Raw genomic sequence first — 12,838 nt, 5'->3', positions numbered from 1 at the left:
TAGAAAAGCGTCTCAATGAGGTTTGTAATGGGTAAGAGAACAGGCCTTTAATGGTGAGGAAAGTAGGCCATGTGGGTCAAAAGTTCAGATGGGCCTTGTGCCTCGACCTCAGATGGGCCTTGTGGCCCATGCGCATTCCAATTTCCAAGTGGGGAAGCCCCGAGTGGGAAGTGATGACCTCAGTAAGAACACCTGCACTCTAAAATGTTAGGAAGGAAACCACCGTTATCTTCTCAATTACAACTTTGAAAAAGAATTTTTGACTTGTTATAAATCAATCCAAACATGTCTTCATCTTTTAAATGGTTGCCCATACGCTTAATTCTAAAAGCTAGGGAAACTAGGGGTGTAAACAAAACAAAAAAAACCATCAAACCCATCCAAATCAACTAAAACCAAATTTATTGATTCAGTTTTAAATAATGAAAAAAGTCAAACCGGTTTGAGAATTTTGAAAACCAATTTTGTCGATTTCTAATTTTATTGTCTCCTACCCGACAAAAATTGAATCAAATCAATGGTCTAAAAATTATATATAATTGTTTGATATTTATTAAGTTTTTTTTATATTAAATTGTATTAAAGTTATTCATTGTTTTTATATTATAATCAATTTATTTCTAAAATACATTCAATATATTTTTAACATCAAATTTAAGTTGTTTCAATTAATTTCAAAAACAAACTAGACTTTAGATCTAATATAAACTCAAATTAATGAGTTTTAAGTTCAAAATGACCATTAAAACCCAAATCTATAATCCAACGAAGGAATAAAAAAGACCATTAAATTGGATTGAAACCGATCCATGAAAACCCAACCAAACTAGCCTTAAAATACTTAGGGCCTGTTTGGTTGTTGTTTTTGAAAACTGTTATAGAAAATAGTTTTCGAGAACAATTTTTAAGAACAATTTTTTGTGTTTTCAGAAAAAAAAAAAAAAAAAAAAAATTGTGTTTGAGAACTGAATTCTAAAAAACAGTTTTTGTTTTCAAAAAAAAAAAATCATATTTTGTTGAGTTAATAAAAAATTTTTTAGAATAAATAAAACAAAAAATATGTTTGAAAGTTATTTTTTTTAATTAATAAAGTGTTTTCTTCCATTAATTTGATATTAAAAATATATACATAATTCATTTAAATTGAAAAAAAAAAAATTATTCCATTTTGAAATTTTTACACCAGTTATAATTTTCTTAAACAATGATTTTGTAACTATGCGTAAGTATATTAATTTCAATAATTTAATAAATAAGAAATGGTTTGCGGGTGGGGGTGTGGTGGTTGGGTAGAGTTTACCTTTATGGAAAGACAAAAAACAGTTAAGAAAAAAATATATATTATTTGAATAGTGAAAAAACAATGAAAACATTTTTTTATTGTTCTCAAAAAAATGATTTTTAAGAATACGAAAAACATAAAAAACAAAAACACACCCCCTTTCCCAAACAAGTTTTTTGTGTTTTTTATTTTCAAGAACAGAAAACAGTTCTTAAAAACAGAAACCAAACATGCCCTTAGTTTTGTTTGGTATTACACTTAAAATTTGATCAGCTCAATTTTTATTACATATAAAATTGATTATATCGATTTAATCCATTTTTTTTTTACTCAAAATCCAACCAACGAGATGATATATTTTCAAAAAAAATCCTGAAAATTTTGTTTTTTATAAATAAAAAAATAAAAAATAAAACTATGCATGAAATGTGTCTTCCAAATTAAAAAAAAAAAAAAAAAAAAGTGTTTCCTGTAACGACTCACACCCAACCATATAGATATTATCCGCTTTGAGCCCAATGGGGCCCTCACCGCTTTAAAACGCGTCTACTTGGTTAAGAGGAGTCTCTACATATATAACATCAGGATCTTTTTTCCCTATCCGATATGGAACATCACAAACACCCCTCCATGCAGACACAACGTCCTTGTTGTGTCCCATGGGATTACGGGGCCAAACAGACAAAGCCAAACAAACCCCCACATTGGGGTTGGGGATCGACTTTGATACCATTTGTAACGATCCGCACCCAACCATAGATATTGTCTGCTTTGGGCCAAAAGAGGCCTTTACGGCTTTAAAATACGTCTACTTGGTTAAGAGGAGCCTTTGATACCATTTGTAACGACCCACACCCAACCGTATAGATATTGTCCGCTTTGGGGCCCTCACGACTTTATAACGCGTCTACTTGATTAAGAGGAGTCTCTATATATATAACATCATGATCTTTTTCACACGTGGAACATCACAATTCCAATGGAAAAAGAATGGAAAATGGTTTTGAATGACAGTTAGCAAGCAGTCCCTCACTTTTTTCTTTTGAAGAAAAATGATGGGTGAAATGTCTCATCAGATTCTGCCAGCATTCCCTATACAACATTGACTAATTGGGAGGGAGCTACCAGCAGGCATTGGCTGTGGAAAAACAGGGGCAGTCAAATCCAACCCAACCCAATCCAATCCAATGGGTGAATAAGCAAGGTAGTTGGATACTATTGTTTTGAATATGTATATGTTTTGAGACCACATGATGTCCATTTCTTTTTGCTTAAAAAATATTGGAAGATGCAGGAGGACTTGCTTTCTCCATAATAAAGAAGATAAGGTTAAAACCATACCATCCCTGCTTTTAATCATGTTATTTTGTATTCTTCCATTAGTATATAACCAATGTTTTCTCTTTTATCTTTTTTGACTAAATCCCTCCAAAATAAAGCATCAATAATCAATATACTATTCCCTTTTCCCTTGCTCTATAAGAAATTATCAACACTCCAAAATTATCACCCAATCATCATTGTACATAAATTATTACCATTACACCTAACAAAAATGAAGTGTATCAATTAATAAGACATGTGATGAGGGCTCAAGCCCCCTTCTACACTCCATTTGTTGGTAGATATTAAAATTTGTAAAGAACATTGAATTAGAAATCTAAATAAATGACATTTATGAAAAAATAGTTTTAATCAAGTATTTATTTTTTGATCTAATTTTTTTTTGTTTTATTTAAGAATCACAATGAGACAGATTTGGAACAGGTCACCTCATCTCAACCCCATCTCATTTATTTATATCTATTCCTATCCCTACCCAAAATTTTATTAAGTGAGACGAGTCAAGCAAATATAGGAAATTCTCATACTTGTCCTATTTTGTTGTGTCTTTTATTTAATTTTTATTAAAAATAAATAAGATTTACAAATAAAGAATTATTAGAAGTATTTATAATTTATTTTTATGAAAAATAATATTTTATTTGTATTAAAAGATTTTTTTTTTTAAAATCAATTAAAATAACTTTTATTTAAAACTATATATAACCGGGAGGAACAGGTGATATTTTAAAAACTTTCTAAACCTATTCTAAGCTCGTTTATCCTTATCCCTAGCCCTTCTTATTAGGGAGGGGGTGAGACAATATACAAAAAAAAATCGTCTTATCATCATTCTTATTTTTGTCTTACTTTTACCATGGTAAATTATCTTACTTTTACCATGGTAAATAAGGTAGCCATATCTTAATTATCACTATTTTCTTATGTAAGAATTACTATATTTTATTTATTTTTAAATAGAAAATATATCCAAATCAACACCAAATTATCAATATGGAGAATTTAAGAATTTTGCAACTTTTTTTTCATATATATATATATATATATATATATATATATATAAAAGACAATGTGGAGGGACAAAATCAAAACAAAAGGAAGAGCTGCAACCCTATCAACATAGGGAGCCATGCCCATGAGAAAGTGAAAAAATAAAAAAAAAAGGGCCTACATTTTAGGGCATTTGCTGTAAAGATGAAAGGGCATTATTAATAAAGCCATGACATAAGGTATAAAAAAAGATATTTGATTCTTCCTTCCAAACAAGCCTCAAAAAGATGGCAAGAAAAACCTACCCCTTTAAATGCACTTCCTCCATTTATAATAAATCTATTGAAAAAGCTAAAAGTGAGGTGGAAATTCATGACAGGCTCCCCCACTTTACCCAATCTGCCAAAAGCCCCCCTTTTATTTATTTTTTTTATTTTTCATAAAAAACAATTTATTTATTAATTTTAAAAATATTTTGAATTATCAAAATATTTTCAATATTTAATTTTTGTTCATTTTTTTAATGTAAACTATAACTTTTTTAGTTGGTTAACGGATGACTTGTGAAGAAGACCCCCAGAAACTGACGTGGACCACCCACCCCCATTAAAGCCTTGCTTTGCCTCTTGACACTTGTTCCATGCCCTCACTGTCCACGTCATCCACATTTTTTCTTATTAATGGTTATATTCATTTACATTAAATACAAACTTGTCATATTTATTTACTTTCTACCACCTTTAATGTATGTAACGTTCTTGAGACCTATTTTTTTTTTCTTTTTAATAATTATAATCTTACATAATATTTTTAGTAAACGGATGTTTATAAATTAATTTCATCATTTAAAGTGACTTAATAATTTAATTAAATTCATTAAATAAATTAAATATATTTAATAAAATGACTTAAAAATAAAAATTAATTTTAAATAATAAATAAAAATAATTAACTTATTTTGAAGTATTATTTTTAATTTATTTTTTATTCTTATATATCCTAATTATTTTAATAATCTCTTTTACTATTTCATAATCAATATTATTACTCGACTTCTTATATCCCAATTATAATTTATGAGGATAAATATATCAGTTTAATGATTTAGAATAAATTTTAACTTAATATTTAAAGTATTAATTTTTAAGTCAATAAGTTAAGTCTAATTTAACTTCAAATTAACTTAAGTTATTAAATAATAAATATTAAGTTTTACTTAATACCACTTAATTTTTAATCTTAATATAAAAAATACAATATCAAAATAATAAATGATTAAAGTGAGTTAAAAACTTATGTTTTTTTAATTATTAATATTTATATAAAAAATTTAAAATAATTTTATTTTAATTAATTCAAGCAACAAAATTAAAAAAAATCTATTTTAATTTTTTATAAAAAAAGTTTTAAAAAGTATTTATATATTAAAATAGAAAATATAAATAATTCGTTTTGAATTTCATCATTATTTATTTATTATTATATTTCCAACAAAACCCAGCTAGCTAGGCCCATCAACTTTCCCTCCCATCTGTCTTACAAATATTATTTGACCAAAAAGAAAAAAAAAAAAAAAAAAAAGTATGCACGGAGGAGGGGTGAAGTTGCAACTTTTAAGAGGAGGATGGTGGGCTCACATTTAATTGTTTAGTGCCACGTCACGTGGCCCCACAATGTTTTGTCAGTTTGGCGTGCTTTTATTTCCTCGGTTAATCCCCTCTTCCACCTTCTTTACCAGCGCGTTTCCTTCACACCCCTCTTCCTCTCCGTCCCCGTCCTTTTGAATCTTCACATTATTTTGGGGTAAATTTTGACTCTTATTAGGGTAAACTTGTCTCACATTTTCACTCTCGGCAGGGAGTCATGGACACATTTAAAAATTAGGACATTTTTAAATTATAAAAATATGAATTTATTTTATATCATTAAAAATTATTTGAAAATAAATTTGAGTAAATATATAATAATTTAATAAATTTAATTTTGAAAAAATATTTTGAATATTTTATTTTCTTTTGATTTTGATTCAAATGAAGCCTAATTTGAATGTAGATATGTTTTTACAAATTGTAAGATGCATGGGATTGATTATTGAGGGCATGACTCATCCGTACAAGAGTGAGGTGATTGATTCACATGGAAACATGGGTCCATCAACTGCTCTCAAGGTTCCAATTATGGTCTATGAATCCTAACGACTTCATTTTAAGTCTTTTAAGCTGTTTGGTATCAAAATGTGGGGTCTCAAAATAATCTTAAAAAAAGAAAATTATAAATTAAAATTTATAAAATATAAAAAACAATTTTTAGAACAAAAAGAAAAAATTTTCCTAAAATCATTGTTACACTATTCTTAAAACATGTTTAAGTTTTACGACTAAAAAATAGACAAAAATGAAAAGTAATTTTCTACTGTTAAAAATAAAAAATAATGTATTTTCAAAGATTAATTTTTAAAAATAATTATATAAATATGAAAAATAATTAAAAATAAAACATTACATATTAAAGTTATTTTTAAAAAATGTTTAAAAACATATAAAATGGAGTAAGAATGTTTTAAGTTTTTAAACATATTTTAAAAATTATTTTCAAAAATTGGTTTTCAAAGTGTTTTGAAAAACATTTACTAAACAGGACCTAAAGTTTTAACACGGTTGACGTAAATTATTGATACAAAAATTATGAATTTTAAATAAATAATATAGGACAAGTGGGTGAAATCAAATTTCAAATAGTAATTATTTTGGTAATGATTTGTTTTGTAATTAAATTAAAGTCTTCCAAAAATTTCATTTTTCCGATGTTCCAAACGCGCCATAAAAATGGGGGCGTGGTGAGTAGGGAGAGATGAGTGGTGGTTTCATCATTTCGCCGGGGGTGCACGGCCACCAACAGTAACTGCCGGCCATCTCTTTCTCTCTCTCTGTCTACTTTCTCCCTGTTGCTTTCTCAATTAATGCACCACTGGCTCCTTCATAATATCTCTCTTTCTCTCTTTCAGTCTCTCTCTTTCCTCCACTGCTTGCACGCCCTCTGATTGCTGGAGACCCAAAGGTAATGCTAAGAAAAAGTCGATGATAATTATTAATTTTTTTTTTCTGGGTTTGAATTGTGTTGATGGTTGGTAGCTGTGATGATTGATTCAAGTGTTAGAGTTTTTGCATCAGGGCTGGTTTGATTTTGCTTTTCTTTTGGAGTCCAATGGTGGGTTCTTGTTTTCTCGGGACAGAACAGTGGAAAATTTAAGATTCAAAATTTTAGGGTCTTTCCCTTTATTTTTTGTTTTTTGTTCTGCACTTTCTAGCAACCAAACCAAGCTTGAAGCCCATCACTACCTCCCCCGTTTTCACTTCTTTATCTTTCCGTGGAATTTGGGTAAGATTTGCTTGATTTATTCCTCTTGGTTGGTTGTTTTCTTTTTCTTCCTTTTTGTTGTTAATAAGTTTTGATAGAAGTAACTATACATTTATGTATTTATTTATTTTCCTCTTTGGGAGATTTCCGCTGAAAACCCAGAACAGAGACTGTTCATATTTTCTTGCTTTTGTTTTATCTTTGATGATTAAACACTGGTACAGAGAAATCGTCTACCTCTTCACAAGATTCTGCTTGCCAAAATCGGGGGTGGGTTTCTTTCTTGAGGAGGTGTCTGGGTGTATGTGTAGGCGTTACTGAAATTTTAGCTTTGGGTTTTCTTCTTCAAAATCCCTTTGTGATTTTGAGAAGAACAGGAAAAATTCTTAAAAATTACTTGGAACATTCTCATTCTTTAAGCATAATGAGTTACGGGTGTATGCTTGTTTAGGAGGATGCGTATCACACTGTAATTTGAGATTCCTTGCTCTGAGTTTGTTTGCACATGGATGGATGAAAATGGGTTTGTTGAAAATTAAAGAAAAAATGGAAATTTTCATGGTGACTCATATGAATGAAAGCTAGATGACTTTTTAATATTCCAATCTGTTCTCGGATTATATGTTCCAGATTTTGCTGCTGTTCTGTCTTTACTGGTTTTAGTTTTTAAGTAGTGACTTGTGGATATAATTTCATGAAACCTCACCATTTGATTTTGATACATAAGATTCCTGATGTAGGACAAGCATTCAAGACAATGTTGCGTATATCCTATTCCTGGTTCACATGGGAGATATTTTAAAATTTGCATTTTGTTTGATTTGTTGGGTTTTCTTCCATGCAGCCGTTTCTGTCTTCTATGAGACTATAGAATAAACAATTCAATTAATTAATGTCTTCTCGTTTTCTTCAGCTGGCTTGATTGTGCTCCAACAGATCCGCATTTGACTATGATAAAAAGACCCTAGTTGTGCCATTGTTTTTCTATATTGAGGTCCAGACTTCCCATGGTTTGATGTGTGTGAGAATCTTTGGTGTTTGAATTATCTTTTGTTCGGTTGACCATTTCAACTAATTTTGGGAATTTCAAGTGAGATCTGTTCTGGCGCAAGGAGGAACCTTGTTCCTGTTTTCAGCAGATGTATTCGTTGTGGGGTTGAGAAGATGGGAGGTTGTGTGTCAACTAGCAGTCGGAGTACTTGTAGTAGCAGGGGCAATGGAAAGAGAGTTTCTCCATCTTGTATGGGGATTGGGATTTGTAGGCGAAAGAGAACTAAGAAAACATTTGCAGACCATGTCAATACATTGCAACATTTGCCCTCAATCCCCAACCGAATTTTCACGAATGGGAAGAGCCGAGCTTCCTGCATATTCACTCAGCAGGGCCGGAAGGGCATAAACCAGGATGCCATGATTGTGTGGGAAGTAAGTTCTGTAGTTTTAAATTGAGAGCACAATTACTTGTGTTTGGGGTTTAATTTCTTAGTTATGTTTTTTAAATCTTTGCAGGATTTTATGTCGGACGATGTGACTTTTTGTGGTGTTTTTGACGGTCATGGTCCACATGGTCATCTTGTTGCCCGCAAAGTGAGGGATGCTTTGCCATTAAAGCTACTGTCATTCTTGCATTCTTATCAGTCAAGGCAAAACGGGTCCAGCACTGCTTGTTTCAAATCAGATTTGAAGAAGCTGGATGGTGGAGATTCTGAAAAGGACAGCTCAACCGAGGATAAACTGGACTGTCTATGGAGAGAAGCTTTCCTCAAGTCATACAAAGCCATGGACAAAGAATTAAGGTCCCATCCTAACTTGGATTGCTTCTGCAGTGGTAGCACCGCTGTTACTATAGTGAGACAGGTACAGAAGGAACCCATACTCTTCTGCTTCTTCGACCTTTTTTTTTTGTTTTTTCCTCTTTTCATTTATTAATTTTTTGATGTCAAGGGTTCAAATCTTTTCATGGGATATATTGGGGATTCACGAGCAATCTTGGGATCCAAGGACAGCAGTGATTCCATGGTGGCAATCCAGTTGACAGTTGATCTAAAACCTGATTTACCCAGTATGTCTTATTCGCTATCAAATTTACAGCTGCATGCCTTTTGGATTATTCTAATTTTGTTGTTGCAATGTATCTTTTTTCACAGGGGAAGCTGAGAGGATTAAACGATGTAAAGGTAGGGTCTTTGCATTGCAAGATGAGCCTGAAGTGCCTAGAGTTTGGCTACCTTTTGATGATGCCCCTGGATTAGCCATGGCTCGAGCATTTGGGGATTTTTGTTTGAAGGAGTATGGGGTCATCTCTATACCAGAATTCTCTCACCGAATGCTTACAGATAGGGATCAGTTCATTGTTCTTGCTTCTGATGGGGTATGTCTTTCACCTCTGTGGCTGGATTCTGTTTCGACTTTCCTCTATTTTGTAAATTTCATTGGCTAGTAATAGCTGAAATTTGATTTTGCTGAAGATCTGCATTGCTGATTTGAAAATTGAGGATCCTTAGCATCTTTTAACAATGCCTTTGGACCTGGTCACAATCAGAGACCTGCAAGTAAAGAATACAAAATAACAATAATAGTAATATGACTGTGATCTTACAATAAAATGAGAGTAGGGAAATTTGTTTAACATGTGACATGACAAATGGAAAACCAACAAACAATGAACAAAATTATAAACGATCTTTTCTTCATGGCATATCAACTGTCACAAAGGATGAGGTTGATGGGCCTTTATGTAGGGCTTGTGCCCCAACAATAACAGTTGCAATAATTCTGGGATAAAGTTTGTCATATTTCCTTGAGCCAAAATAAACAAACAGGTAAATGAAAGCAACCCATTCTGCATTATGCTGAAACTACTAAAGTTGCATCCGTGTAGTGATGCCAAGTTGCAAGTGCATAGTTTGATGCTTTGGTTCTCTCTATATCTTTACATGTCATCGTAATAAATCAATTTGGTGATTTATGCTGTAGATCAAACTTCTTCAAGGATATATATGTCACTTAACTTTGGCTCCAATGCATTGATGTTGGACTTGTTATTCCTCATTAGCACTTGCCTTGTTGTGTCAATAGCATGTGGATTTAATGCATTAGCTTTTAGTACAGATACGTGTTAAACTTTGGGACAAAATTGACATCTCAAAACATTATCAGCGTCTCTAGTTGTATATTTTACTGCATTTAAAGCCACATTAGACAATTAAAAGGTTATTAACTCTATGATTGATCTAGGATTACGGTAGGAGTTAAATGTGTTGTGTTGAGGTTGGTAGATGCCATTTTGGAGCCCAATTCTCATTACATGCATCGTTCTAGTGTTTCATCAGGTTTTGATTTTGCTTTGAGGATGGATACAGGCCTGTTATTCTTATAGTTGCAGGCTGGTTAGCCTATAGTTGCCCTTATATCTTGTATAAAATTATAAGAAAGGGCATTTATAGAAGCAAATTAATAGCCCACTAAATTGTTTGTACATGTATGTAGGATTGTCACCCCTTGAGATTATAGATAAAAGAAAGAAATGAATGTAAACAATGTCGTGACACAACAGATTGTGAATATAAGAAATTTAATTTTTTGCAGTTCAGTTAAAGAATGAATTATCATAATCAGATTCAATCTTTTTTTTTTTTTTTTTTTTTTTCTGACACGTAACCTAGAACCTCCCCAACTTTTTATCACTTCAGCCAGGCTTCAAAGGTCTGGATTTGAATCTTAATCCGGTGTCATAAAGGCTAACCACCCAGAGTGTACCAAACTATTGACTGGTTCCAAAATTCTGTATCATGTCCCCTGTCTTGAGTACTCATGCCTCTTACCCTACAGAAACCAAAGTAAGTTGAATGTTCTATCTCATTGTTACCCAATTTATGATTAATGACCACACATTAAGGAACTGCAACTGCCATTGATGGTAAAACTAAGCAACTGCAAGTACAACTGGGTTGGACAGAAGTTATGGAATGGAGAAGAAACAATACAAGTGATTCATTCTTAAAACTGTTACATTTTATTTACCATGGTCATGTATATATTATTTTTGCAGTTCCCAAGTAAAACTGGTGGCTATGTGCGAATTTAGCAGGTGATTTTTGCAATTTTAACAAAATCTCTTGAATTATTCTGAAATTTTGTAGATTTGTCCCAATCTTTTTGCCAAACACATCAAACACATGAATAGTTCCACATATTTCAGTAATTACTTGATATTCTGCATATGCAAATAATATTATGGAATCACCGACTTATTCTCCTTAGTATCTTAACATGCATTACTTTTTCTTGCTAGCCTATTATTGGATTTTTCTGGTGAATTCTTTGGTTTTTTTTTCTTTCTCAAATAATTTTGCAATTCAAATGAAAGAAGGATTGCAAAATGTTTAGGTTCTTTTCAAGGTGGCATCTTTTGAGAAATTGAATTTCCTTAAGGGGTGCAAGCTTTAAGATAACTGTCTATTTTTCTTCGCTGCTGAGCATTTCTAGCATATTTGCATTACAGGTCTGGGATGTTTTGAGCAATGAAGAAGTGGTTGAGATAGTGTCCTCAGCTCCAACCCGTTCATCTGCTGCGAGGATCCTGGTGGACTCAGCTGCTCGTGAATGGAAACTCAAATACCCAACTTCAAAGATGGATGACTGTGCGGTGGTTTGCTTATTTTTGGATGGGAAAATGGACTCTGAATCTGATTACGAGGAACAAGGTTTTTCTACGGCCACCCTCCAAAGCAACCATTCTGGTAATGCAATGGAATCAGATGATGGCCAGAACTCTGAGCCATCTTTGCAAAGGAATTTTACTGTCAGATCATCAGAAGAAAATGATTCTTTCAGAAGAATACCGATTGAGATTGAAGGTCATGAAGAAACGGTAATGGTGGAAGATCAGAACTGGTTGGGTTTGGAGGGTGTCACTCGAGTTAACTCGCTTGTTCAACTTCCAAGATTTTCAGAAGAGAGGCCAAACTCCTAATTTTTTTTGTTTCTGGTTAATGGAATGGGATTGGCGTTGTTGTAATATCTGGCCCTTAGTGGCTCACAAAACCAAGAAATACAGTCTTGGCTTGATTCCATCATCATGAAGGTTTGTGCAGGAACCCTTTTGCCTTCTGGCATTTCATTTTGTTGGTATTGCAGAAAAACGCAGGACAGCTTTCATGGAAGAAATTGAATTGAATCAATGTCAATACAACTCTTGGTTCTACTTTGATGTGTCAATTTGGGTGCATTCATATAGTATACTGCACGATAAAGTTAAGCATATGGTATTTGCGATATCCTAGATCGAAGTTTTTTGACACTACATATGTAACTGATATTGAACCTAGAATGAGCAATATTTATATGGAAGGAGTGAATTGTTATAAATGATATCAAAATTAATTTTATCTCGTAGAACTGTATTTGCCGATGATAATTAGTGAATGGGATATAATATTAATTAACTTTATAACTTTTATTTATTCAAAATTAGATGTTTCTTGAAACAATTATATACTTGAAACCTCTTTTTCTTCGAAAACATTAAATTCTAACGCCACATCTATTTCTTTTACTATTTTTCTATCCTCTATAAATAATAATCATATCTTCTTTTTTGGGGTCTTTTAAACTTTTTATGTATTAACTTTTGATCACATCCCATATTTTTATATTTGTAAGGCATACATATAAAAGTACTGTACAAACACAAATATTACTCTCCCTAAATTAGTAAATAGTTATTTATTAATAAATTAATAACCCCAATAAGATAATAATTTCTCAGTATCCTAAGAGATTATTTTACAGGCAATTTTACTATAGAGGAGGGAGCAAGTCTTTGCAGATACAGGGATTTCAAACCCGAGAGTAGGTGAACGT

The 12,838-nt window shown here is 31.9% G+C and overlaps 1 protein-coding gene across 3 annotated transcripts; it reads left to right on the top strand.

The window, feature by feature from the left end:
- Nucleotides 1-6,469: 6,469 nt before the first annotated feature.
- Nucleotides 6,470-12,193, top strand: LOC117926905 (probable protein phosphatase 2C 52). Of its 3 annotated transcripts, XM_034846216.1 has the most exons (7): nt 6,470-6,513; nt 6,621-6,673; nt 7,887-8,398; nt 8,483-8,830; nt 8,918-9,035; nt 9,121-9,344; nt 11,478-12,193. In XM_034846216.1, exons 3-7 carry the CDS (start codon nt 8,138-8,140, stop codon nt 11,946-11,948), a joined length of 1,422 nt encoding a protein of 473 aa, XP_034702107.1. In that variant the 5' UTR covers nt 6,470-6,513; nt 6,621-6,673; nt 7,887-8,137; the 3' UTR covers nt 11,949-12,193. The 3 variants fall into 3 exon arrangements, with proteins under 3 accessions (XP_034702107.1, XP_034702106.1, XP_034702108.1); XM_034846215.1 differs by lacking the exon at nt 6,470-6,513 and having other exon boundaries at nt 6,529-6,673; XM_034846217.1 differs by lacking the exons at nt 6,470-6,513; nt 6,621-6,673 and adding an exon at nt 6,748-6,994.
- Nucleotides 12,194-12,838: the final 645 nt, after the last annotated feature.

Source organism: Vitis riparia, chromosome 12 (assembly GCF_004353265.1).
Source record: "Vitis riparia cultivar Riparia Gloire de Montpellier isolate 1030 chromosome 12, EGFV_Vit.rip_1.0, whole genome shotgun sequence".
NCBI classification, from domain to species: Eukaryota; Viridiplantae; Streptophyta; class Magnoliopsida; order Vitales; family Vitaceae; genus Vitis; species Vitis riparia.
Note: the sequence above shows the minus strand (reverse complement) of the source record. Positions and strands in the feature narration are given on the sequence as shown.